At 44.9% G+C, this 25296-nt stretch overlaps 1 protein-coding gene and 1 long non-coding RNA gene across 13 annotated transcripts in view; one reads left to right on the forward strand and one right to left on the reverse strand.

Annotated features, from left to right (window-relative positions):
- The window catches only part of SLC6A6 (solute carrier family 6 member 6), a 57213-nt gene extending 51172 nt beyond the window's left edge, over window positions 1-6041 (reverse strand). For 3 of the 11 annotated variants that reach the window (XM_068694255.1, XM_068694252.1, XM_068694251.1), the window contains exons 1-2: window positions 5902-6005; window positions 1687-1722 (exon numbers count right to left, since the gene is read on the reverse strand). Coding sequence is in view for 2 of the 11 variants with exons in the window: in XM_068694249.1 (XP_068550350.1) it covers window positions 1687-1722; window positions 5408-5426 (55 nt within the window). In the remaining 9 variants the exon portion in view is untranslated. Of the gene's footprint in view, window positions 1-1686; window positions 1723-3877; window positions 3982-5407; window positions 5553-5901 lie in introns of those variants that run through there. The other 8 variants (XR_011100172.1, XM_068694249.1, XM_068694257.1 and 5 more) reach the window with 6 other exon arrangements.
- A 42-nt stretch (window positions 6042-6083) lies between these two features.
- Window positions 6084-12745, forward strand: LOC137862314 (uncharacterized). 2 transcript variants are annotated; one of them, XR_011100174.1, is made up of 4 exons: window positions 6142-8902; window positions 9034-9097; window positions 9982-10062; window positions 11041-12745. It is a non-coding gene; the product is annotated as an uncharacterized lncRNA (long non-coding RNA). The 2 variants fall into 2 exon arrangements; XR_011100173.1 differs by having other exon boundaries at window positions 6084-10062.
- Window positions 12746-25296: the final 12551 nt, after the last annotated feature.

Raw genomic sequence — 25296 nt, forward strand, 5'->3', positions numbered from 1 at the left:
GAAATACTCATCATGAAAACGGCAATAATCAAAAGCCTTCTCGAATTTTTCCCTCTCTGTTGCCTTTTAATAATGGTGATGTACCTTCTCAAGGCTACGGACTCCTGATCTAGTCTCAGCTAGGATTCCAGCTAGAGGAAAGGATGACTCTTTAATCCTTTGTGGGGGTTTCTTTCTCTTACTACTGTCTGTTCTTCAGAGAGCTTGCTCTATGACATCCATAAAACCAGCCAAAGAACACTTGCGGTTTAAAGCTATTAAATGAAGTGTCTTACAACGTTTCTGCTAGAAACACAACGGGAATAAAGAGTGTTTGCCGCAGATGCTTGACTGGCAACGGGCCTCATGCTCGTGCTTGGCTGGGTTCAAAGGGCCGCCAATTCCCTGCCTTTACCTAACCCCACCTCCCGGTTGACATGGAAAATGAAGGGAAGCACAGGGCAGGGGAACAGCAGACCACGGTTGCCTACAGAACTACCATACAAGCCACAGAAATCATGGTTTACCAGGGCGCCTTGCGCAAGCCACTTTTATCTAGAAGCTGAACTAACATTCCAGCTCAACAATAGCAAAAAAACATTTGTTACCACACGGCGTTTTGCTACTCATTAACCAGCAGTTGCTACGCAAGCATAATGGAGTGCTGCAATTCAGAGATATATGTTATTTTTCCAAAAAAATGTTGATTTATGGGAAATCAGCCTGACGTGAGCGCTCGTGGGCTTGCCATGCCACTTGACACAGTACATGCTTCGGAGTTATGCAAAGCGGGCCCTGCATTGGGAACAATGCAGTCATTTTCCTTGCTAAGCTAAGTTTGCGTTAAGGCAACGAGAATCTTCATCTATGCAGCCCCTTAAAACATTTAATCAGATTTATTTCCTAATCAGAGCAGAGCTTACTATCCCACTCAGTTTTCAAATCAGAGATCTGCAAGCAAACCATGTCAGTAGGTGATGTGGAGAAAAACTGTTGGATTTTTACAACGTGCAGCTTTCTTTGTCCCATGAAGAATACTGTACTGGGCTCATGCAGACCAAGCGTTCAGCCTGGAGCCAAATGCTTTCACAATACATTTGCAACAGTATTCACCAACGGAGAGAGGCATTGAGTCTAATTTTAAAGGGTATCACCACAGGTTGTAGAAAAGGCCTGAAATACCGCTGTGTTATTTGAGGCCAAATGGGCGTACACACGCTCTCTCTTACCCACACGTATACATGCACGCTCTAGCACACGTGCACACCAACAAATGGCTCTACAGACAGAACTTGGATTTTGTACAATCCAAGGGGGAGAAGCTGGTTCTTGTCACGGGGTTTGGGGACCAGGGACTCTGGGATGCTAAAATGAGCCCTCACCCGTGGTTCCCCTCTGCTGTGGGCAAACCACTTTAATACTGTCCCTCCAGGATTTACACACCAACTTTACAGGCATGCTGCTTAAATGTCTGCAAAGTGCTTTGCAATGGTTTCTAAATTCTGCAGTGTTATGCACAGAAGAACTGCACAGATAGATAGATTTAAGATAACAGTTGCTGAGCATTATTACTGTATATCTACAGCCTATTTTTACATGCTCTATACTTGGTTTCTACGAACAGATGGCAAATGTTCAGTATTGGAACGTTTTAATCATCTTTATAACCCTTTTGTAATTTCATAAACAAGCATAAATAACACTTACATGAAGAAGAGTCTCTCCTGAGTGGATATTCTCTTCCTGTTTGGAAAAAAAAAAGAAAAAGAAAAGGCAAAAAAAATATTTTAAAGAAAAAAAATGGGTCCACAAAAAGTCAGGCATGTTTTAACATTATCATGCATAGTGTTTTCTGAATTTCATCTGTGTGAGCTTATAGTTTTGAAGAACATCAAGACACAGAAGGCAGTACAAAGGCATACAAGATTATTTCTTATCTCATTCAGTGAAAACAGAAAAAAAAAGCCTATATGTTTCAGGAGTAAGGAAACTGCAGCAGTGAAATAAAATGCAAATGCCACGTGACCTGAAGAAAAAGGAAGAACTTTTAACTGCATTCCAGCTCGCTGATAGCCCTGTAGCTCTACGTATGGGTTGCCCTCCAACCTGTGGGCAGCCTACCTTACCCAACACCCTAAAGCAGAGCGTTCCTGCTGCACTTTGGCACTGCGTAATCATTTTTCCATGCCAGCACTCTAGCACCAGCTGCATTCAAACCCAAGTCCTGCAGCCATGGCAGTGAAGGCGTTCTCTGAGGCTGTGACCATTCTGGGCAACAAAGAACCACAACAGGAAATCCAGTAACTGCTAAAATGAACGAGCCTGCCCAGCAGCACATGGGTTTTACCAACCACCCTTGTGCAGCCTCATGCCATCCGCCTGCTGCTGCCCACCCACAGCTGGCTGGCAAGAACATGGACTTGATTCACACTCCCCATCCACCAGCTGAGCTGGAGGGATTTGTGGATGCTCTTGGGGCAGGGTTTAGGGCTGGTACCAATCTGCTTTTTGTTTGTGTGAATGTAGACACACCAAAAAAAGAGACGGAAAGAAATGCAGCAGATGCTGACTCCACTGCAGTTTCAGAATCACAGACCGGCAGCATGGTAGCAGCCCTTCCAATGGCTAGCTGTGGCAGACAAGGGGAAGGATAATGCACAACAGCAGTCTCATTTAATTCCTACTACATTATCTTATATCAATATTAGCTACTCTGTAAGTAATTTAAAGAGTATTGCCTAGAGTTTACATGCCTTGGGATGATACTCGGCTAGCACAAATCAATTAAATCCATGGCACTACAACAGCTGAGGATTCAAGTAAGTATGCATTTATGGGAGAAATTCAACAATTGTTAAATTACTGAATTTTCATCCTCATGCTTTTCTTCCAAATGCCAGAGACCCAGTCCTGCAAGCAGTCCCCCTTTCACATAAGTGAAGTTAGTGATGAGAAGTCAAAGGCACTAATCCTAGTAGTTAATCTATTCAAAGCTGCACTTAAACGATCTACAATTTATTAGTATGACCAATCAAACAAGCATTACTTGCAAAAGGCTTTAACTACCATGGCTTCCCATCCATTTTTATGTGTTGTAATACGGTTAAATTTAAAAGAAACAAATCAGCATAATCTTTTCAGTCATTTGCCAGCGTGATTAAATGCTTGGGTAAGGCACCAGTGTAGAGAGACTCCCCTTACTGGTGGAACTGGCAGTTTGTATCCAAACCCTGGGGCACTGGTAAAAGCTAAAAAGGACAAAAATAAAATAACAGGGGTTTGCTGGTGAGTCTTGAGGTGCATTGAGGAAAATCCTGGGAGCATCACTGCCCTGGAGACCTACTGAAAGGCTTGTGCCTGAGAGTCTCTTTGGAAACAGCCAGCCAACAGGACTTGGCTGGAAGCCACCAAGATGTTGCTCAGTCTTGGCTATGCAGAGTATTGATTTAAGGGAAAACTCACTGAAATATTTGCAACGAGAAGCTGAAAGACAAGTTCATCCCTGAGGTTTTACAAATAGAGCTATGCTCAGGCACAGGGGCTTTCAGAAGCACCGTGCAGAAAGGACACACCGACTGAAAGTGCCTTCCTATCTTCCCCAGCGTTGTTGCACCTCTTTTCACACAAGATTTCAAATGCACTGAAGCCTCCTGCCACTGCCCAGTCATTTCACTTCTGCCATGTAAGAAACATCAAGGCAACCCCCCCCCAGAGCTACATCTTAGTGACTACCAACAACATTTTGCTCTTAATTACAGAAAAGTAAAATGAAATAAAAATCAGCAGCATTTGAATTATTCTAAATTTATACCGGACTCTAGCCCAAACTCCCCAAACAAACAAAGAGACCCAGGATATTGATCTAGCACCCCCAAGCACGCAACCACCTTCCCAGTACCTCCAAATATCACAGTGCCATCTGCAATCTCCTGCTTTTTGCAAGGTGTGATAGAAAATAACCCTGGGACCGCACAATAAAAAAAATGCAGGTTAATAAATGACAGCGAGAAGCGGCCTTTCGTCTCTCGGGCTGTGGGCTTGGGTCCCTGCCCACACACGGGGCAACACGGGGACCCCACCGGGAGGAAAGGTGTCTGTCGCCCTCCAGCGGGTGCTGTCTCAAAGCATCGCAAACCATGGGAAAGGTGAGAAGGGGAAGGAAAAGAGAAGGTGAGATGCACGCAAATGAAGAGAAAAAAACAAACCAACAACACAAATGCAAAGCAGAGAAAAGGAAGAGACAGTTGAAGAGGAAATACAAAGATGCTATCTCTGAAAGTGCCGAAAATAAAGTTTCCAGTGTCGGTCTAACAAGGGCAACAAAAACAACCCCTCGCCACGCTCGTGCTTCAGCCTCAATTTTACTCCTTGCTCTGGGTGAGTGACACCATCCTGTTGCTGGCTGCTCAGCTGCTTACACATTTTTCTTAAAAAAACCACCCTCTGGACAATCCCAGCAGCGTACTTCTGGGACAGCCTTCAGGGCAATCTCTCCGTAATACTCATGCAAGGGTAGACAATGCCAAAAAGCAGTCAGCTCACCCAAATCCAAACCTAGAAGTAAACACCCGGCCATCCAAAACATCCAGGTTTTTTTTTGCCAAAGCCTCTCCTCTCCAAATTCCACAGCAGCAGGTTTTAATGAACCGTTTTACTCCTGAACCCATAAAATCTAAACCGGTAGCAACTGTCATCCAAGCACTGAATTACACTGACATGTCTCATGGACGGGGCTGCCTTGCTTTTTTGCACGTCCAAAACTCGAGACATTTTGACATGCAAGTGAAAAAATATTGCAGTTACCAAAATAGCACTATCAACGTAACTAGCTCCTCTCAGAACATTTTCTTAATGCCTTTCCCAATACGGTTAAAAAAATGGGAACTAAAAACTCCATCTTTACACCTTGGTACAAACCATGCTGGAATATGTGTGAGGTTGTGTTTCTTCATGTTTCCCTGGATCTTCTCCCACTACTTTTTCATCAATGATTTCCTTTAAACATACCTCTTATTAAACCGTATAAATCAGCTTCTTCAATTTATAAATACAAAGTTTTGCCACTACCGGAGCTGCCTAAGGAAAACACAGCTCGCCTTCTGTTTCACAAATACACACTCTGCACATTTCTTCGCCTGTGTGAAATAAATTCTCCCATGTTCTTATATGGAAACCCTGCATATCCTCCCACACGCTGCCTGGTACAGGCTCAGATGGAGACGGGCATTCACGACCTTAAAGCCAGCGGGTGAGATGTGGACCCCGGTCCCCCCAGCACTCTTGCCCCTTTGCACCATGCTGAGCTCCCCAACGCGCCCCAGGCAGTCCCTTCCCTAAAGCCCATCACAACTTTGATTTCAGCTTCACCAAGGATCAACGAAAAAAATATATAAATAAGCAAAGGAAGCACAGCAGCTGTATTACCCACCAGGTAGGCCCATGAGCATCAGATGGAGCTGTGCCCGTACCAACCTCTTCACTTGAGGTTAGCGCAAGGCAGCCAGAAAAAATACGGTGGGAGGGGGAGGGAAGGAGAGCGCAAACGGGCAAAAAATAGCAGAGATGAGAGGAGCGTGCTCCGCGGATGTTCTGGAGGGCCGCCAGCAAGTGGTTAATTGCAGGCTGCGAACTGTTATCTCGGAAAAAAAGTTAACGTAAGGAGGAGGGGGGAGAGGGAAAAAAAAAAAAAAAAAGAGGAAAAAAAAAAAAAAAGCCGGGTGAGGAGACAGCTGGAAAGGAGCAAATAATAAATGGAGGGGGAAGGGAACGCGCGCCCGGGGAGGCAGGGGAGGCGCGGACAAAGGCTGGGCGCTGCCCGGCTCGGCACGGCACGGCTCGGCAAGGCTCGGCTCGGCTCCCCTTTGTTCCCTCGGCTCGGCTCCGGCCCCACCGCCCTCCCTCCCGCCCGGGAGGCGCCGGTACCTGCGGTCCGCTGGGCGCGGAGCCTGCGCGCCGCTGCGCCCCTGCGGCCGTGCGGCGGAACGGTGCGGCGCGACTAGCAGCGCCGGGCGGGGGGCGCCGGTGATTTATAAGCGCTTTCTTCCTGACCTCTCGTGTCTGTTGTCTAATGAGGGAGCTTTGAGCATCACCCATCCTGCTGAGTGGAAAAACACCGGCACGGCCTCTTCTTTGCTGGGGAGGGGGGAGCCTAAAGGAAGGGGTGTGGGGGAAGGAGGGGCCATGCAGCAGAGCAGGCGGTGGAGCTCGGGCTGGCAACCGGCCGCGGGGAGGGGTTTGGAGGCAGGGGGAGCGGGGCAGGGAGACGGGGGGGGTCGGCTCGGAGTCCCCCCGCTTCTCCCCGGGCCGCCCGGAGCCGGCCCCGGGCCGGGGGAGCCGCCCGCAGCCCCGCGCCCCGCTCCCCCCGGCTGGGCTGCTCGCTGCCGCACAAAGAGCGCCCTTCTCGCAGACAAAGCATCCGCCCGAGGTGTCACCGGGGCTGGCCGGCCCTTCGCCCGGCTCCCCGGCTGCCGGTTTGGACATCACATACTCCGGGATGAAGCGCGGGGGAGCTCGGCCGCCGGTCCCGGTGCCTCTCCGGCAGGTTTGGGGGTTCTCGGTGGGGCTGGAGGCGGCGGCAAGCGGCGGGGCCCGGCAGGTGCCTGGCTCCCGGCTCTCGGCTGCCGTCGCCTCCCAAAAAACGCAGCCCCCGGCAGCCCGGCTCCCGGCAGCACAACGGAGTGAGCCTGGGGGCGAGCAGGGCAGCGGTTTGTCCTGCCTTGGCTTGCGCTGCACCGAAAGCCGGTGCCTTGCTCCTGCCGGCGAACGGGGACACGATTGGGGTGTGTGTCCCCTACCCTCATCTCCCGCAGTTGTGTTCATACAAGGATTCAGCAGCGTGTGGGCTCGCTAGGCATTTTCCTTCAGCCCCTGCAGGAGACTTGGTGAGATACGCCGTACCGTGAAATACCGGTTAGTTACAGGGGCAGAGCAGCTGGAAAAAGGAGATCCGAGGGCGTCAGCATTTTGCAGAAGTCCCCGGGTGCTCACCGTGAGCACTGGGAGCTCACAGAGGAGCACATACTCCCCGCATCCCAGCTCCCCAAGGCTTTCCCTGCCACCAGACCCCACCTGCCCACACCACACACTAGGCTGGCAGTCACAGAACGACACGGCTGTGAAACCCACCGCCTACACACAGGCTGCTGAGGGGCCAAATTCCATCAGGGCAGTCTCCAGGGAGGTCTCTAGAAAAGGCTTTTTTCCTTGGCTGGCTCATGCAAAAACACAGAGAACCGCATTCCCTCTGAGTGCTCATTGCTAGCAGTGCAGGACGCTAGGTACCGTGTGCCACAGGCACACTCATTTTGCCTGACTCCGGTGCAGTATCCAAGTTGATTTGGTCCCTAATCTGAAAAAAGAGATACAGGTATCTGATATGTGCAGCTAATCGAAGAGCTATCTCCTCTAAACAGACTGGTTTAAACTAATTACACGATGTAGTGCATGCTGCCACCTACGCCTTCTGATTCAGGTTTCTGGTGTATTGCAGCTCTGGATTCCTAGGCATCGTTTGCTGAAGGCAGCCAGCATTTTGTGAGGCTGCACGAGGGACCACAAACACAGGCGGCTGTGGCCGCACCAGGGAGCAAGGCAAAACATTTCTCACCGGCGCAGACACTTGTTGAGTTGCGGTGAGGATGCCTCGAGGCTGACCAGGAACCGGCAGTCACACCAGTGAAATGAAAAGTAGTGGCTGGAGCTACATGGTGCTGAGGATCCTGCCAGCACAGCTGTACCACTGACAGCAGCGGAACATTTTGCTCAAGTTCTCTAGAGGAATCAAAGCCTGTATTTTCTGTCTCTGGCCCTCTCTTGTTCTGTTGTTCCGTGCTCTGTAAAAGAAAAGTCAGCCACACACAGCACATGGTTTCTCTCTGCGTTTGAAAAAAAAAAAAGTGTTTTGGGGAAGAAAACCACAGCCAATGCTGTTTTGAAGTCAGAAGCATGTAAACAGTACCTGGAACTAAGTGGAATAATAATAATAATTAGTCCTTTTGTGCCATAAATATGTGCATTGCTGCCTGCTGTTTCATTATGAGACAGCACGACTTCTGAAAATGTGCCTGATGAATATTTGGGGGCACACTGCCTTCAGCTGCAGCGGCGTATAGCAGCTCAAGTGCCTCTGGCTCCTCCAGCTCTTATGTAACCAAAATCACAAGTTAGAGCCCAAATTACAAAGCAGAAGCATGTGTATAATATTAAGAATATAAGTGGTGCCTTAAATTGCTATCCTTTTACTGTAGGTCTGGCTTTAATCTGTTACTAATTTTAGTCCTGCAGTTCCATTGATTTCGATGTGTGGTGGTGCCATTAATAGCGGAATCAAGCCTAACCCCTTAAAAACCCACCATGAGAGCATTAACCCAAACTTAAGTAAGAGAGGCCAAAATCGCTGTGGTTACAGGTAGGTGTAGTTCATATGACTCCTATACCAGATCCAAAACGTATCCAGTATTAAGATAGAGTAGAAAGCCACAATATAATGTTCCCATGACTGCTTTGCACATCAGCCAGAGCTGCAGGTTTTTGCACATTTAGCCAAGGCACAGGTTAGTCTTCCTTTGTGTTCTGCCTCTTTCTGGAGCCCATATTCCCCATTCACACGCTGATCTGCTTTCTGGAGTTTTAAGGTGTTGGATGCTGATACCGTGAGCGCCTCTTGTATCTGTTTAATCCAATAACATAACTCGTCTTTAATCTCCACGTCTGGGTCACAGGTTTTAAAAAAGACACTGGGCCAAATCCCCAGCTTGGCTATAACGTGTGGAAATCTACCGAGAAGGCACGGAAGTCAGAAGAGATTTGCTGTATCTGCACCCTGCAAAGGAGGTCTCAAGGGGCAGTGATGTGAGTGCCTAATTTCGCAGATGGATGCGTATTAACACAAGTCTGCAGCAGAGGTGGAGCAGATTTCTGTCAGGTGAGGCAGCTGGAGGGAGGAATATCACACCAGGATCTAAAATATGCTCCACCAGGATCTAAAATATGCTCATCAGCAAACTCTCCTTCATTTTCAAATCAAAGTGGGTTTAATATTTCTTGCTTTTTCAGGACAAAAACTTGTTTCTTCTCAACCTGTGCCTGCTAAAGGAAATACGCTCAGGACCACAGCAAGGCAAGAACAAGGAGCCAGTTTTGCAGGGATTGGGAAGATTTTGCATACAAATATTAAAATAAAAAATCAAATTTTATTCCAGATGCAAAGTCCAGCAGAAATTTAAGGGGCAAGTGCAGAGCACTATCTGTAAAGAAGGGTGTAGGTGAGAATAGCAAAAAGATGCTCTGAATAAGCTGACTGCAGTAACAAGTCTCCAAACACAGATTTCCTATATAAAGCTATACAGGGGCAGCCTTTGGGGTTCCCCTGTATGGGAAAGGACCATGAGCCTGAAAAAAGGAGGCAGATTTTGTGAGGGATTTAAACATCATGCAGTGACTCTGGATTGCAGATTTTAAGCATTACTAAATCAGGGGACAGAACTGTCGCTATTGCTATTACGTACCAGGATATTTCACTAATCCGTGCAATCCACTAAGTTGCTGTAGTTTTAGTCTGTGTTTATTTTAGATGAAATTATGGCCTGGACAGTTAATTTTTTGTTAGTTTATCCATTTAAATCATATACAAATAAAATACCAAACAGAAATCAAAACATGACCTGCGATTTTGGTATACTTCCCATCACGTGAACCTGCCGGTGATGGAATCAATCCACCCAGTTTATCAGTCAAACCCAAAGACATCTAAAAACCACAGGAATTCTTGAAAAGTAGCCCCATTGGCTTCAAATTCTATTTAAAATGTGATTTTAATACTACTGCTGGTGGCCTATTTTGTTTATATTACAAACTGCCCAGCCATTATGGGATTGCTTCCACTGATCGTTTCCCTACATCAAGCTAATTACATATTAATTTGAGGCATTTTGCACGTCTCAAAGGCTAGAGTGGGCCCTCTCCGAGCAGCGGGAAAGTTTAGAAATGCCTGTTGCTTTACAGGAGCTGATTCCTCCAGTGAGGGGCAGACCCAGAGGAACCAAACAGCCTGGACTGAAGCACTCACACGTGTTTGTGGAAGAAGTTGAGTGTCTCAGGTTAACTGACAGTCAGCTACCTGGAAATAAAAAGCTCTCATGTAACCAAAGGTTTACACTAAGATTTTCAAGAGCTCTTGAGCAATTTCAAATCCCTTAGAGGAACGTAGTATGGAATAAAAACTATAGGTATTATTAAATAATGTCTCCAAACTGAAAGCCAGTCAGTTTCATAAAAATGAGCTAAGAAGCAATAACAGATACTCTGTCTCCTGCTGGATGCATCATGAACCGTATGTTTTGTATTTTTTAAGTCATGCCAAAAACAATTTTTTTCTTTGCTGTTGTCATTGGGGAAAGGCAGTCAAAGAGCTATGCATAAAATGAGGTTAAAGTAATCTAATTAAAACAAATAAACAATGTGCTTTCATCTTTAATTCATAACCAGTCATTTGGGATCTAACTTTAAAAAAACAGATAAAAATTCAGAAAGGATTTTGAAGGATGACTGTTTCCCTTTAAGATTAATGATAAACATACTTGTGTATTCAAGGGAGAATAGATCCAGTGTTATGTAACAGGATAAAGAAACAAAATCCTTTTTCCTTAAATTAAAATAACCAGTACGTGTGTGGATTTTAGTCAATCACCGAAAATTCAGGAAACCCATTTTCTTTCACAACTGCATTCCATATGCTAAAAATTGAGGTCTTGTAACTTTTAAACAGGATCACAACTAAGGACACAAAAGATTTGTTTGTCCTGTTTGTCCATTCTTTTCCAGTAGATGACTGTTCCCTGAGAAAAACACTGTAGCACTTGTGCTGTCCAAAAATCCAATTTTTTGCCCATCTTTTCATTTAATGCAGCATAAGCAAATCCTGTCATTGCACTTCCCAGGAAATTCTTCTTTTTTAATCTACTTGCCTAGTACTAGATGTATACTAGTAGATGTACTGCTTATATCTTTTCACTTTTTTTTTTTTTTTTTTTTTTTTTTTTTTTTTTTTTCCTGAACTAACAGCTGCATAACAGCTCTTATCAATCCTTGCAATGCCTACCTAAATTTGCCGCTTACTTTAATGGGACAAGATCAACAGGTAATGGATTTTTTTTTAATATTGGCATTGTTCTCTGCTGGCTTAATCATATAAAATGTGCAAAAAAAGAAGAGTAGAATAGAGTAGAGTAGAGTAGAGTAGAGTAGAGAAGAGAAGAGAAGAGAAGAGAAGAGAAGAGAAGAGAAGAGAAGAGAAGAGAAGAGAAGAGAAGAGAAGAGAAGAGAAGAGAAGAGAAGAGAAGAGAAGAAGAAAAAAGAAAAGAAAAGAAAAGAAAAGAAAAGAAAAGAAAAGAAAAGAAAAGAAAAGAAAAGAAAAGAAAAGAAAAGAAAAGAAAAGAAAAGAAAAGAAAAGAAAAGAAAAGAAAAGAAAAGAAAAATCTTCTACCAGAGAACCTACATTTTCCACTTCTGTATTTTACAAGAGCACTCATACCAGAAGTTGTGCATCAGAATTTGATATATAAAGTTCCTCTTTATCACATGAATTCAATTTTCCAAAAGAAGGCAAACAATACTATTAATAACCAAGATACAAGCCCTGAAAAGGCTAAAGCTTGTACTTGCTGCAAAAAAAATGTCATCTTGTTGGATCTAATTCTGGAGTCAGTACTTCACACAATGCAGAACGGGCAGCGATTTGCATAGAAAGGCACTGCTGAGTTAAGGTGATACTCACTCTTGCATGACAGAAGCATGCAGGTGCTTCACTGAGCTCCTCGGAGCTTTGTCTGCAGACCAAAGTAAATCATGCTTACATTGGCACGTCCTTGCACATGTCCACACTTCAAGTTTTTAGTCCTGAGAGCGAAGCCTTGAGTCTGGGCACTTTAAGCAGCATTCCCCCAGTGGAGAAAGTCCTCTATTAGCGCTACACCAGCAGCACAAGGTGTGCTCAGAGGTGCTGCTGTTTGCCTTGTAACAGAACAAGGCTGCAGTGATTGAGCTGATCAACATTTTGGGCTCTGCTGCCTCCCTTTTCCTCCTCCTGCTCGGCCCCCTTGGCCTGGAGTGCCTGCCTGGTGCAGCAGGGCTGTGCTGGGCTGCCTTCCCTCCCCACTTCCTCAGCCGTGCGGCGACTGTGTGCTCAGCTCCCCGTCCCTTCAAATGCCCCAGCACATTTTGAACATGCCTCTTTCCCTGCTAATAACATGCCCGTCGTGCTCCGGCTAAATATTCTGCCTGCACAGAGATTTCCTTGGCCTCGTGTGCAGGACTGATCCTGCAGAGCTGGGATGGTGACACTGCGGAGGCGATACAAAAGCTGGAGGTCACAGGCTAGGAGATGGGGAAGAAGTTGTGGCAGACACACCGAAAGCAGTAAAAGGTCAGCAGGGTCTGAGGCTGCCATGCAAAACCACTTCCATTCCCACTTGGAGCCCCTCACCATGCTGGGCAGGGTTGGCCCGGCCACATCCTGGGTGACAGTGGGCATAGCAGTGGAAGGTAGCCCTGAAATTCCTGGTGGTGAGCTCGCTGATGCAGCCGAGCCCTCTGCTTACGTGACTGATCAGACGAGCTGATGGATTAAACTCAGCAAAGAGGAGGAAGTGGGATCACTGGAGTATACTCATACAAGCTGGTATTTCTTTTTATTTGCTTATGGGTCCCTCTGCTCCCTTCCCTCTCAAAGTGATGGTGAAACACTTATGAAAGAGTGTATAAAAAATGATTTTAAAGTACCTACTTTATTCTAACAAATTACATTGGCTGCTGTAGGCAAACACTAACAGAAAATACTGTAAGAAACAAAACCATTCCCAAATGCACACTTTTACCAGTTGAGACAGATAGAGTTTCTAGCTAGGTGAATTAATGTACTGCAAGCAGAGAGAGAAAGAGCATCAAATGCTGGAGCATCAACAGAAAAAAAATAGAGAGAAAATTTAAAATAAACCCTGCGAGCTATCCAGCAACTGCTCGTTCAGTTACATGATTTTAATTAACAGAACTGGAAAGCAAACATGTAATATAAACTTAAAAACACAGCACTTTGGTTTTCCAGACTACCAGTCCAAATGCAAAACAAATTGCTTGCATCTGGTGGCTGGGGCAGGGGAGGCAGAGCCGGCTTAGGGAGCTCTGCCTTTAACCAGCAGAGCGAGGCAGCAGCATCCACTGTACTACCCACTTATGGTGTCAGACAGCTCCTGGCACGCTCGTGCCCGCTGTTCTTTGGCCCAGCCTGGGCACAGACACTTCAAGCATTGCTCGCGTGCTCCAAGGAGGATGCCTCGGCTTTCACCGCCGCGGCAGCACGCTGCTGCGGAGGGCAGCAGTGTCACTGCAGAGGGGCCAGCGGCTCACAGGCTTGGGTGACCTTGAGCCTTCCTAAGCAGTTACCTTTTCTGGGCCTTTGGCATGCTCTCAAGTGATCTTTCAGCCAGAATCTCCACTGCCTAAAATAAATTCAGCAATATTCACCGTGACGTCCCTGCGCTTCTCATTCAGGATACCTGACTCTAGCTCCCAACCTGGGCAGACGCAGGCTTCGGAAAGTTTCCCTGGCTGCTTCCTGGGCAGATTGCTCCTGCCCTGGCTCAACGTCAGTGTGACTCACAGCACAGTGTTGTTAGGAAAGGCAGAATTTTCGGGAGTTTTCTTGCATGTCCCTATATGCCAATGGTGTGTCGTGCTGTCTAGAAGTGGCCTTGACAATGGTATTTATGAGACATTTCCTTCCCACCTTCTGAAAGGTTGACCCGGTTAGGAGAAAGAGAAACTGGAGTGAGCAGGACTTGTTCTCTGACCTTTGCCAAGCTTTTGCTGTGGAGCCTTAGGGAGAAGGGGTTGCTGGTGAGGGGCAGAGCTCCCCTGGGAGCAGTATGTCTCAGAGCAGGCAAACTCAAATGTTATGGGAGAAAAATCTTCCCCAAATAACCAGCAGCATCAGCCTCACACAATGCATGGATACACACCTTGTAGTTCCAGCCTTCACCTTGGAGGCCCCACATATCCCCACGAAGTCTTTCCTCTGTATAACCCAGCCAGAAATGAGGACAGCTGACAGGACTGAGGGACACAAACCATGATTTGGGAGCAGCCTCCACTTTGCATTGGGCTCTTTTCTGGTTTTAGAAGCACCATGCTTTCTGCAAGTTGTGAGATGCTTACTGTGCCTTAAAAAAAGAGTCCAATCTTCACCTCAGATGCAGTTCATAAAATGTGCTAACAGTTCCTTCAAAATTCCCATCTACACGGAGTAGCACGTAATCACAGGGCTGTGTTATCATAAAGCCATACACCAAACGAGCTCGTGAGGCATCCCTCTGTCTCCAGGCGCGATGCAGGGCTCCGTTACCTTGGGCTCAGGTTTGTGGGGTGCACCCCAGCCCTTTCACCCCACTTAGCTCCGCAGCTGTTACATCAAACACAGCACTCAAGTGACATCGGGGGGTTTGCCTCACTGGGATCCAACCACACGGGAGATCCCACCGGGATGCTCGCAGCCTGACAGCTCACGAGCACCGCGCACTCTGCCAGGTGCGTTTTCCCTGCCGGGTGCCCACGCACTGGTCCCATGACACCAGAAAGCAAAGCGTGAGCTGGCTGCAGCCCAACAGGCACCACCAGCCCCACACTGCGGTGTGGCAGAGCAGGGCTGCTGCCTGTCCCCCTGTGCCACAGCCATCCTGGTGCTTGTACACAGAGGATGTAGGGATTGGGGGAAGTGGGCTCAGCACGATGCACTAGAAACACGGATTTGCACCTCTTTGGCCAATGCTAGGCAGCTCTTATTTGCATCGAAGCCCAATCTTATCACTTGGTGATTGCTAAATGGGCCACAAACAGTTAATATTTTGTGCTCAGTCGGTCACAGGATGCCTGTAGCATGGAGCAATTTTCCCTTACTATCTGTGTCAGCCAAAGACCTTACGTTTTCTTTTACCCCCATGCGTTTGCCTGTTGGGCTGCTTAAATTCATGGATGCAAGTGTGAAACTTGCCCCCGGGCTCCCACATTTCCTCAGGGAGCACATCCCAGAGGAACAGCTGAGGCGGATTGGGGACTCCCTCTGCTCACGGCAGAGCTGGCAGGGGAGCTGCACGGCCCGGGGTGGGTTGTAGCGTGACCGGGCGTCATCCGGAGCAGCGAGGCCCTGGGATTGCCTGATGACAGAGCCCCATAAATCACAGAGCGGAGCCACACAGCACAGGGTGTGGTGGGTCCCTGGGAGGTTTTCCATCCAATTCCCCCGGCGGTCCTGCCAAGCCATGCAGGGGGGATGGCGTTTATGGAGGGACGTCTGCTGGCAGGCTGACGCTCAGGGGACAGACACCACCTCCAGCCGGAGCAGCGGACGCTGCCACACACCCACTCCACCTGGCTTAAGTTCAGCAAGAACTCAGCAAGGTGAATTCACACCAACCCGCAGCTCTGGCAGCTTTGCAAATTTTGCTGCCTGAATTTCACTTCCCAGCTGGGAGACAAAGCTCCCATTTCTCCCAGTAAGATGCAGGTTTGAATCCTGGTCATACTTCTGCTGTTCTCCACCAGCACCACAGCTGTTTGCTCCAAACATGAAGATATTTTTGCAAGAGCAAAAGCATGAATTATTTCAAACTTGCCTCAGGATGAAATTTCAAGGGTACTGCGGAGAATGTGTTTCCACAACAAAACGGGAGCTCTTCTCCTGCTGAATGGTTCCTGTTACTTTTCTGAATGCTAGAAAAGAGGCTGGCATTTTTCAAACGTCAGCACGTACCTGGAATGGGAATTTGTCTCCATTAAATCCTCTGGAAGCTATTGTTGTTGTTGTCTAATCAGACCGAGAGTTCAGTTTGGCAATTTTTATTAGACCTTGCTTTTAGGTGTAGGCAATTAGCTTAACAAAATGTCAGATAGGATCTCTGCTGTGTTTGCAATCCTTGTTGCTCAGATTCTTACCTGGTGGGAAATGGCTTTGGAGGAGCACAGCCACATCTTTGTAGCTGTTTACATCACATTTCTGATGGAGCTCCACCCTGCTTTCCCCATTTGTACTTTGTTTTTCATGAATAAAGGTCATGGCATTGGCATCACAAAAAATATTGTTGCTGTAGAAGGAACTCAGCTGTCCCCTTTGGGTTATAAAACAAATCACATGACAGGACAGCAACGCACTCTAGCTTTCGGCAGGGCAGAAATCAGAGATGGAAGAGAAGCACAGGACCAGTGGAGCTCTCTGCAGACCCCCACCCTCTGGCAGGTCAGGTGCTTCCCTACCTGTGCTGGGCTCCTGCATACTGCATGTGCTCTAATTTTGCACAATCTAGTTTTAAAGGTAGCCCAGCTGTTAGCAGCGGGGCTGTTGTGAGTACCTGCATCCCAGCCTGTAGGTCACACTGCAGAAATTTCCATTTTAATAGTCAGAAGCACAATTTCTTTTCACCAATGTCACACTATTAGCCCAACACCTTCATGCAACTGTTGTTGCACCAGGAAAAGACAGCTGCCCTCTTTGGTGTGCTGCACAAAAAAGTGTGCCAAGGGAAAGTTGGTGTCAAGAAGTGGTTTAAGGTACTGGCTTGTGTGGGACCCAGACCTGACTGAAATCCAGCTACAAAATACACCTTTTTGGCCATGCTATATCCCGATTTTGGGATAAATGTAGTGTAAATACTTCCCCTGACTCAGCTATGGCTATAAAGTGAATGAGATCTTTCACATGTTTCTGTACAAAAGACCATGCTGACCTTAGTGCTTATGCTGATGTCAAAAAAACAAAACAAAACAAACAAACAAACAAAAACACCAAGAAAACCCTTCACACAAACAACCAATTGTCTTTTGGTTTCAAAGCCAGAAGACTTCTAATCTTTCATCATGGTTGAGTCTGAAGCTATCTGATGTTTTCTCTTTCAGTTTGCTGATACTTTCTAGCAAGGTGATGGCTTAACTAGATGCAATACTCCAGGAATAATTTCATTACCACTGCTTGCAGAAGCATGGCCACAAAATCCTGGCCAAGGTTTTCATGATTCTCTTGGCAAATACTAAAATCTGAATTGTTCTGAGAATATGATGAGAAACCAGGAGAAATTGCTGTATTATTTTTTTACAGCCAAGGATCAGGCGATGAAGCAAAAGCTCTACATCAAAAGCACCTCAAATGTTTTTCAGCAGGAATACTACTCAAGCAACCCCTGATTCACAGAATTCAGTAGGAAGTATTAGTCAAATCTTGAACTCGCCTTCCCAGGACCACACCAATACAATTGAGTAGTAAATCAGACTTTACAGAAATGGTTGGGGATTTTATTAGAAAATAGCCCAGATATGAATTCCTCATTTATTCTCAACTAAACTCTCATGGAAGTTATGTTTGAAACTGAAAATTGTCTGAATAATAACGAATGAATGCTAATTTTTACAATGCATTTTAGCTTTACCCCAGGAATTATAATTTAAGGAGTATAGATCTTCCTTGCTGCAAAACCGTCAGGATTCATGTGACAATACTCAGTAATCAGATAAAATAGAAATAATTAATAAAATATCTCATCACTAGAAAAACTTCCAATACCAGAAGATTTTGCAAATCACCCATCAGGTTTTGTATGTGTTCTGGCATCCAAGATTTTGTCAGGGACAGCCAAATGAAAGCTAAGTGAATGGTGAGTACAAGTATAAGGCTTAAAACAATGTCACACAGGCTCATCCACAAAAATATGTTTTTAACAGAGTTGTTCAAATTTAAACAAAATTGTTTCTTTTCGTTATCCAGCATTCTCCTCTTTCAGCAGTGACTATTAACAAAATAAAAGTCGTTTCAAAAATAAAGAGATTTTTAAAATCTAAAACCTTCACCCTCCTATTTTCCCTTAGTATTAACTACGAAGTTGTTGAAGTTACATCCCCATTTACGATTTCCACACCACTTAGTACTTCACATTGTATTTCCTCCATGAAGTTTCATAACTTCTGCTAACTATGTAGGCCTGGGAGGCCTACAAAGCACATCTAGACTTTACAGGAAGTGGTTTTAATGTTGCGATAGCAACCTTAAATCAGTACTGAGTAAGCAGAGGTGCTGCTCAGCTGAGAAACAACATCAAACTCCTGTCTGCACATCCCCACAATGGTTAAGAACGAAGTCAGCAGTTAGGATGATCAAGCCAAATACCCTTCAGGAAAAGAAATTGCAACTCTGTCTTTTTTATTCCTCCCTGTGTTCCAGTTTGATAAGATTTCTAGTTGCAGTGCTGCTTGTTGCCATGCACTCTTGATGTCTGGGGAACCTTTCTTTCCTTTGCTCTCAGCGTCCCCCAAAATAAACCAAGCGTGGATACCACATCCTCTGCAACTCTGTGGTAATGTAAAGAGAGAAGAATCTCCCCCACTGGAGGGAGAATCCAGGTCCTCTTTTACTTAACCCTACAGCTTACTGCATTTTGGAATATATGCATTACATACTTCAGTATATATATGTAGTGTATAGTATATATAGATAAATAGATACATATATATATATATAAATTGAGGCTCCGTTAATTAAATTTTGTTAATCATTTGGGCGTCATGTGATGAAAAGTCCTGCAGAAACACAAGGTATTCCTGCTGCTTGGGTTGCAAAACTGAAGTGCAAGCTCTGAAAAGAGAAGTGTGCTTAGAACAAAGAGGTTTTGAACACAAAACCAAACCGTGGCAATGCACGCTGACAAACACTTCATCTGCCTGCTGCTGTTTATATTTTTCAAATACACATGGAGTACTGTCAGGGAGCTTGGCTACCTTTGTCTGTCAATGAGCCAAACCAATTTAATTTTTCTTCAAAATTGGTCCCTGCTGCAACTCAGGTATTCTTTTGTTGTTTTTGTTGCTTTTGTTGCCATTCACCTTTGAATTGTTTCCAGTCAGCAAGCATTTCTGGTACCAGAACTGAACATAATACTTCAAGAAGTCTAAGGGCATGAAACGAAAGTCTAAAACTCCCTCCTTTGTGACTTTTATACTGTCAGCCCATATCCTTTTGATTTCTGACCTTGTTTTAGGTCTACACCAGCAAGGCTTTGCCATCTTTGCCTGGGTTTGATTTTTTTTCCCCCTTTAGTTTTGATTTTTTTCAAGTTTTCTGGATAGATTTCACACAGCTTGCCACCACAGCTCTAGTGGACAATAAAAAAATGTGTGGGAACTCCTCCAAAGTATGTGTTTGCAAGGAGTGCTATGCCAGGAACATCATTACCAGAGTCCCAGTAACTAATCCAGAACTGATGCCATAACTTTTATGTGTACGAGGGGCACTGAAACCCATGCTGAAATACTTGGCAAGTCTGCCCATAAATTAGGATATACTCTATTGATATTGGCTACAATCGACCACAACATTCCTTGGTTTTGAGGTAGTATTTCTGGAGGGAGAGAGTTTGAGGTGCCAGTTCTTGTCATGTGTTTTCCTGTCTCACCCTATCTCCAAGCCCAGCTAATCTGATGATATCCAACTGTCCTAATGAGCTGCATCTACTTCTAGTCTGAAGCGCTGACAGCTGCCTGTCCTTTTGCCAACAAAAGCTTTGGAGACGACTGTACCTCATTCCTGCAAGTACGCAAATTGCTTAGTTTCCAGACCAAATATGAGACATAATGATACTTCTTTTCATTGATCCAGGTTTAAAAAAGGTGTGTCAAGAATGTACTCAATCAGTTACTCACGTGCAGTATAATGCCACAGCTGGAAATGAGGTTTCTGTCTACTCCTTACAGAGGGGAAAGCAAGTGTTCACGTCCCTTACAGCAGAGGTACAGTCACATGGGCTAAGGTCAGGGAGAAGGACATGTTCCTCCAATTAATGTTGGCATGTGTTTACTTGTATTTTTATACATTGGTAATTCTTCCATTTGCTGCTCTTAGATTCAAAGTACATGGTGAGAGCTTTAGCTTGTTTTTATTCAGGTAGGATTTATCGCTCTTAAATCTTCACCACAGACCTAGCCCATCTAATGAACAAGGATTTGCTTTCCTCCCCACAGATCAGGCCCAAAGCTGATGGACCTGAAGGCTCAGCAGCCTCTCCTTGCCATAATCTGCAAGTCCAGAGCACCGAAACTGGGTAATAGGTGAGCAGATAAGACCGGGCTCCCAACAAGCCATTAAAAGCTAGTCACAACTTTCTAGAGAGTAAGCTATCTAAAACAGACTGAAGTTGAGGAAAATTTCATCTTGGGTAATTTCAGTGCCACAGGAATAGTAGGCAACAATCCTCGAGCAAACATGGAAAAGAGACACACAGAAACTCTGATCTTGATCCAAATGTGGTCAGAATAAACAGAAGGAACACCTCCACCAGGAGCCGGTCAGGGCAACTTGTCTCCAGGCAGATATAATAGTTTTCCCTGTCAAAAGAAAAAAACCAGTTCTACCCTCTGCCCCTCATAACTTTTATGGCTTGCCAGATTCCAGGAATCATGGAAAACACTACTGAGCCAGCCTTTCCCACACTATTTTCACAGCTGAAGGTAGAACCCATTTTTTCAACTCAGCTTTTACCCAGTGAGTTCCTCACACACATGCAAGTATGAAGACTCATGACTTAAAATCAGGCTATGAAGGAAGAAAGAGAGTTTGTTATTGTTCTAGGATTTTTCTTCTTTTCTTTTTTTATTTCTTGGGATGTGCTCAAACATTACGATGGTGGAGACCATATAAGTAGCTAGATTAGAGCAACAGACATAACAGCGGTATTGGATACAGAAATAGCAGCTATTGCCAGTTCCATGGAAAGAGAGGACAAATGAATAAACATTGATCATAACATCTGAAACCACCAGGCTTGGAAAAGCCTCTTTATTTTAGGAATTATCTACTGAAAGATGCCAGGGCTAGATCTGACCAGTTCTGATTCTTTCTGAGGAGTATAATTGCCACTGAGGAAGAAAAGGATGTTTGAGGATGGATAAACCCAGGAACCTTCTACACCATCATCTTTTAGTCACTAAGCTCTACGGACAAATACAGGCTTTTGTTTGTTTGGTAGGGCTTATTTTTGTTTTTATTTTAAATCTGCAGTTTTTCCTAAGCACTTTTCCCGGATGTTTTTCAGGCTGAAGAATTGCAAGCAGACTCAGGATGATGTACAAATTAAATGCAAAGTCAAGCAAGATATCTAGATAGGTCAATCCCTTAGTATCTCTTGAGTACAAGATGGTCTCACCTCTACAGGACCTTCTCCTATGTTAGCAGATCTAAGACACCATCAGCAATAAGGCAAAGAGGAATCCATAAACAGTTAGCATGTTGACAGAATATCAGTGCAACTATAGTATGAGTTGTATTCTAGACTACAGGCCTGGAAAGGCATTTTCAATGTCTTGTGTTATTTATGAAGATGTTTCTGAAGACACACAAACTGTGCCCTGCCAGTGGGAGAAAATTGTTTCTTTAGGATTATTGAAAAGTTACTTAATAAGAAGCTTCCTGTGTTTCATCACCGCTGGCGATCAATTATTGTAACACAATTAGAAAAGCTGGAGACTGAAAAAGAGAAATTCTCTGATTTGGCACAAATTGGTTATATTATAGCTGGTGTGTGCAAAACATGGCTGGGTTCTGTTGAAGTGCAAGATACTGACCATCTCTGACTGTCTCAGCAATATTTTGAGCTTTTCATTGAGCTGAGAGCTCAGATCCTGGAAGCCTGCAAGGGAGGCTAATGCCTTGGAACATCCTTGGTATCAAATTCTTTGAGGATACTTGAGTGGACTATGGAAAGGGATCACTTAATGTGTTACAGAGAGGTGACATTTTCCATTACGTAGGGCAGCAAGAGGACATTTTATAAGACTGTCCAATTTATGTTTCCTTAGGAAAAAAAAAAAAAAAAAAAGACAAATATAACCACAATACAGTTTTAAGACGCTTGAGATACAGCTTCAAGAAGAGGATGCCTAAAATACACATCAAGGGTGAAAATGCCAGTACCATGAAAATCAGCAAGAAAATCTCCTAGTGACTTCACTGGGACTGTGTCCCTACAGTCTGTCCAGACAAAGACAGTATAAACACCAGAGGCTCAATTGTCCCTGAGCTCACAGTGCACAGTTGTTTAAGAGCAGGAAACGGCCCACCCTTTTCCCACCTTTGTACACCCATGCAGGGGTCAGAGGCAGTGTAGCTGCCATAAGGGCAAGCCTGATCCAAGCTGATGTCTGGCGTGGGGTGACAGAGGCAGGCCGCAAATGAGGCAAAGGTGCGGTCAGTCAGCGAACAGGCCCCGTGGCGGAGCAGGCCTGCTCCACCAGTTGTCTGGGACAAACTGGCTTAAACCACTGCTCAAGGCACAGTTTTCTTTCCTAGTGTAAAGTCAATACTCGAGGGAAAGAAAGGTTTCACCAGGTGCCCTTATAAGGGGAAAAAGTCTGAGGAAGCAAAAGTATCGCTGCCATTGACACGACACACCCCTCCTTCTTCCAGTATCTTTTGCCACCATAACAGGATCCTGAAGTGGTTGTTTTTAATTCAGGACTGAGGTGATTTCATCCTTTACACTCATTATCTGAATAAGCAAGCACATAGTTCTCTCATTCTTCATATTTGTCATGATTATTCACCTTTGGTAATGGAATATGTAACAGGTGAGGGAAGGTGTGAGGTCACTGCCAGGGAATGCCTCCGCAGGAAAAATTAAATGCAGGTATAAAATCAAAAACAACGATGAAAGATGCATTTTTTTCACCCTTCCTTAGCTCAAAAATTCAGTTCCACAGCCCCCTACAGGAGCTCTCTACTGATTAAGCACTGTGAAACCCTCATTTTTGGAGTCGCAGGAAGAGGCACTGAGAGATGAATTTCCATGCCACATAGATGTATGCACATTTAAATCGAGTTGTGGTTTTCTTAATATGCAAAGATCCTTAAGTCAGCTCCAACTCAACTCATCAGTTCCAGCTAATTTTCAAGCTAAGGGCTTTAATAAGCAGACTCAAGAGCATGAGGGCAAATTTAGCTGCAACCAATTTGCCTCTGGAACATCCTTTGAATACATTTGCATAGTCCGTGTTCACAAGGCTACATAAAACATGCCTTGCCAGCTGCTGGCTGTGCCTCTCAGCCTGGCTTGCTGCTGTAGCTGCGGAATATCCGCTAAAGCCTTGACAACATGCTTACAGTCACTCACCTTTTCTTTATTAGATATTAAGTGTATCCCCATATAATGAGGGTGGGCGTGCAACAGATGTCTGGAATAACAATGATTTAGCCACTGGATGGGCCACGTGCGGACGGGGGGGCTCATTGCCTTACATCACCATGCCACAACCTTGACCTGATGATAGGGTATCTGAGTAAGAATGTAGAGCAATAGCTACCACCCGCACTTGGCTTCCCCACTGCAGCACGGTGCCAAATTTGATAGCCTCTTTGGTGATCCAGACACATGTCCATTAAGACAAGTTTATTTTAAAGAGGTCAGGTAGCAGCTGATGGGTGGTGGGAATCTTTTAGCATTCCCAAAACAGGCAGGGATTAAATGAACAATCTACAGATGCGAACGTCAGCAGATGTATTCACAAAACCTTGTGCTAAAGTCTTCCTGAACTTCGGGTACTTGATGTTTGGTGCCTAATCGTATCCCTTATAGTGGTTCATTACTTACAGAAGATGGGGATCCAGGGATCCCAGTCAGATGTGGAGCTCTGTTGTGCCAGTTGCTGCACAGGCACCAATGCCAGTTGTGGTAGATCATATGAGCTAAGGCCCTGCAAACTCTTACCCATCTGCTGAACTTTCTGTACAGCTGTAACTTCACTTGGTTCAGTCTGATCTGTGCAGATATGCACTTCTATTGTGTTCTAGTTCATTATCTATTTAACACCTATTGAACTCTCTGCAACTGCTTAAAAGCATAAAGTAAATCATGCGCATAAATGTTTGTAGAATGCGGGGCTTCATAAAGACCAGCAGCAATACAGGCAGAGGAAAGCTTGAGAGAGGGGGAAGATAAAAGTAACCATAAAGGGAACTTGTGATTACATAGACTAGCTACATACATAATTTGTGGGCTTTGTGGTTTGGGAATTCTGTTTGTTTGTTTAATGTAAATGAGCAAGAGAATTTAAAGAATCTCTGCCACCTACTGAAGCCGAGAACTGCAATGTTGTAGGCCTCACCCAGTGCATTTATAAGTCCTTCCTTGTTCAGCAAAACACTTGGCCACATTTTTTACGCCAACAGGAGAATACCAAGTGTTTTCTGTAAGAACTGGGGGCCACTTGCCTGTAGCCTCCCAAATAAACCTGCTGTCCCCCAAATACTCCTGCACAATGAACATAAGCGGGGAGGACTCCTATGAGGTTTGGGGGTGTTTTTTCTTTCAATACTCGTGAATTCTTTTCTCTGTTATTTGACTAGCTCTAACCAAAAGCCACCTTTGGGAATGTTCTGTATTCAGAGTCTAATTTAGATGTACCCAATTTAGATGCAAGTTCTCACCATGCATCACTTTTAGAACAAGTTTCTTTGTAAGCTGTTGACAGAAAATGTTTATAGTCCTATTATACTCGAGTAAAAAATGCGAACTGAGTAATGGATGCAATATCTTTTCCTTTGGTTTACTTGAGTTTATTTCCCTGTTGTGCAAAGTTTTGTCCAGATTTTTAAACAAATTCACTTCGTCTTGACTCATGCTTTTTATTCTCCATGAACAGTTTAACAAGCTAAAGTTTGGACAGTTTGCAGAATGCATCTGCTTTGGAGTGATCTAGACAATATTTCCAGGGAACCAGGATTCCTAAAATCAATTATGTTAATCAGAAATGTGGTGCAACTCCCCTGCTTTGGGAACACTGAGATAACAGGTTACCTTTAACTTACTGACACACTTTGAATTTCGACTACTGAATATTTGCAACAATTTACACGTTGGTATCAGCTATTTGTAGTGCTCAGCAAACAGAATAAAGAAGGTGAAACTCTGAATGATTTTTTTTTTTACCAGTTATTTGCAGGTCTAAAAGTCTTACTTAACAAAGAGTTTCTATACTAGCTAAGGCTAAGCATACACTGAAGATAAGCATAAGCCTGAATGCTTTGCTGAATTCATACTTGGTTAGGTACGTTTCTGCAGGTTTTCTTAATCTGGCCCACAGCTAACAGCTGACTAGTGATACTGAGCGTAACAACCAGGGCTCCAGGGAGGGTGTGGATGCTATTTTTGACCCACTTAAAGTGATTGCTATTCACATTTTGTGTCAGTTACAACACGTTACCATGATACAGAGACTCTACAAACAGACCCAAGTTATCTT

Source organism: Anas acuta, chromosome 11 (assembly GCF_963932015.1).
Source record: "Anas acuta chromosome 11, bAnaAcu1.1, whole genome shotgun sequence".
NCBI classification, from domain to species: Eukaryota; Metazoa; Chordata; class Aves; order Anseriformes; family Anatidae; genus Anas; species Anas acuta.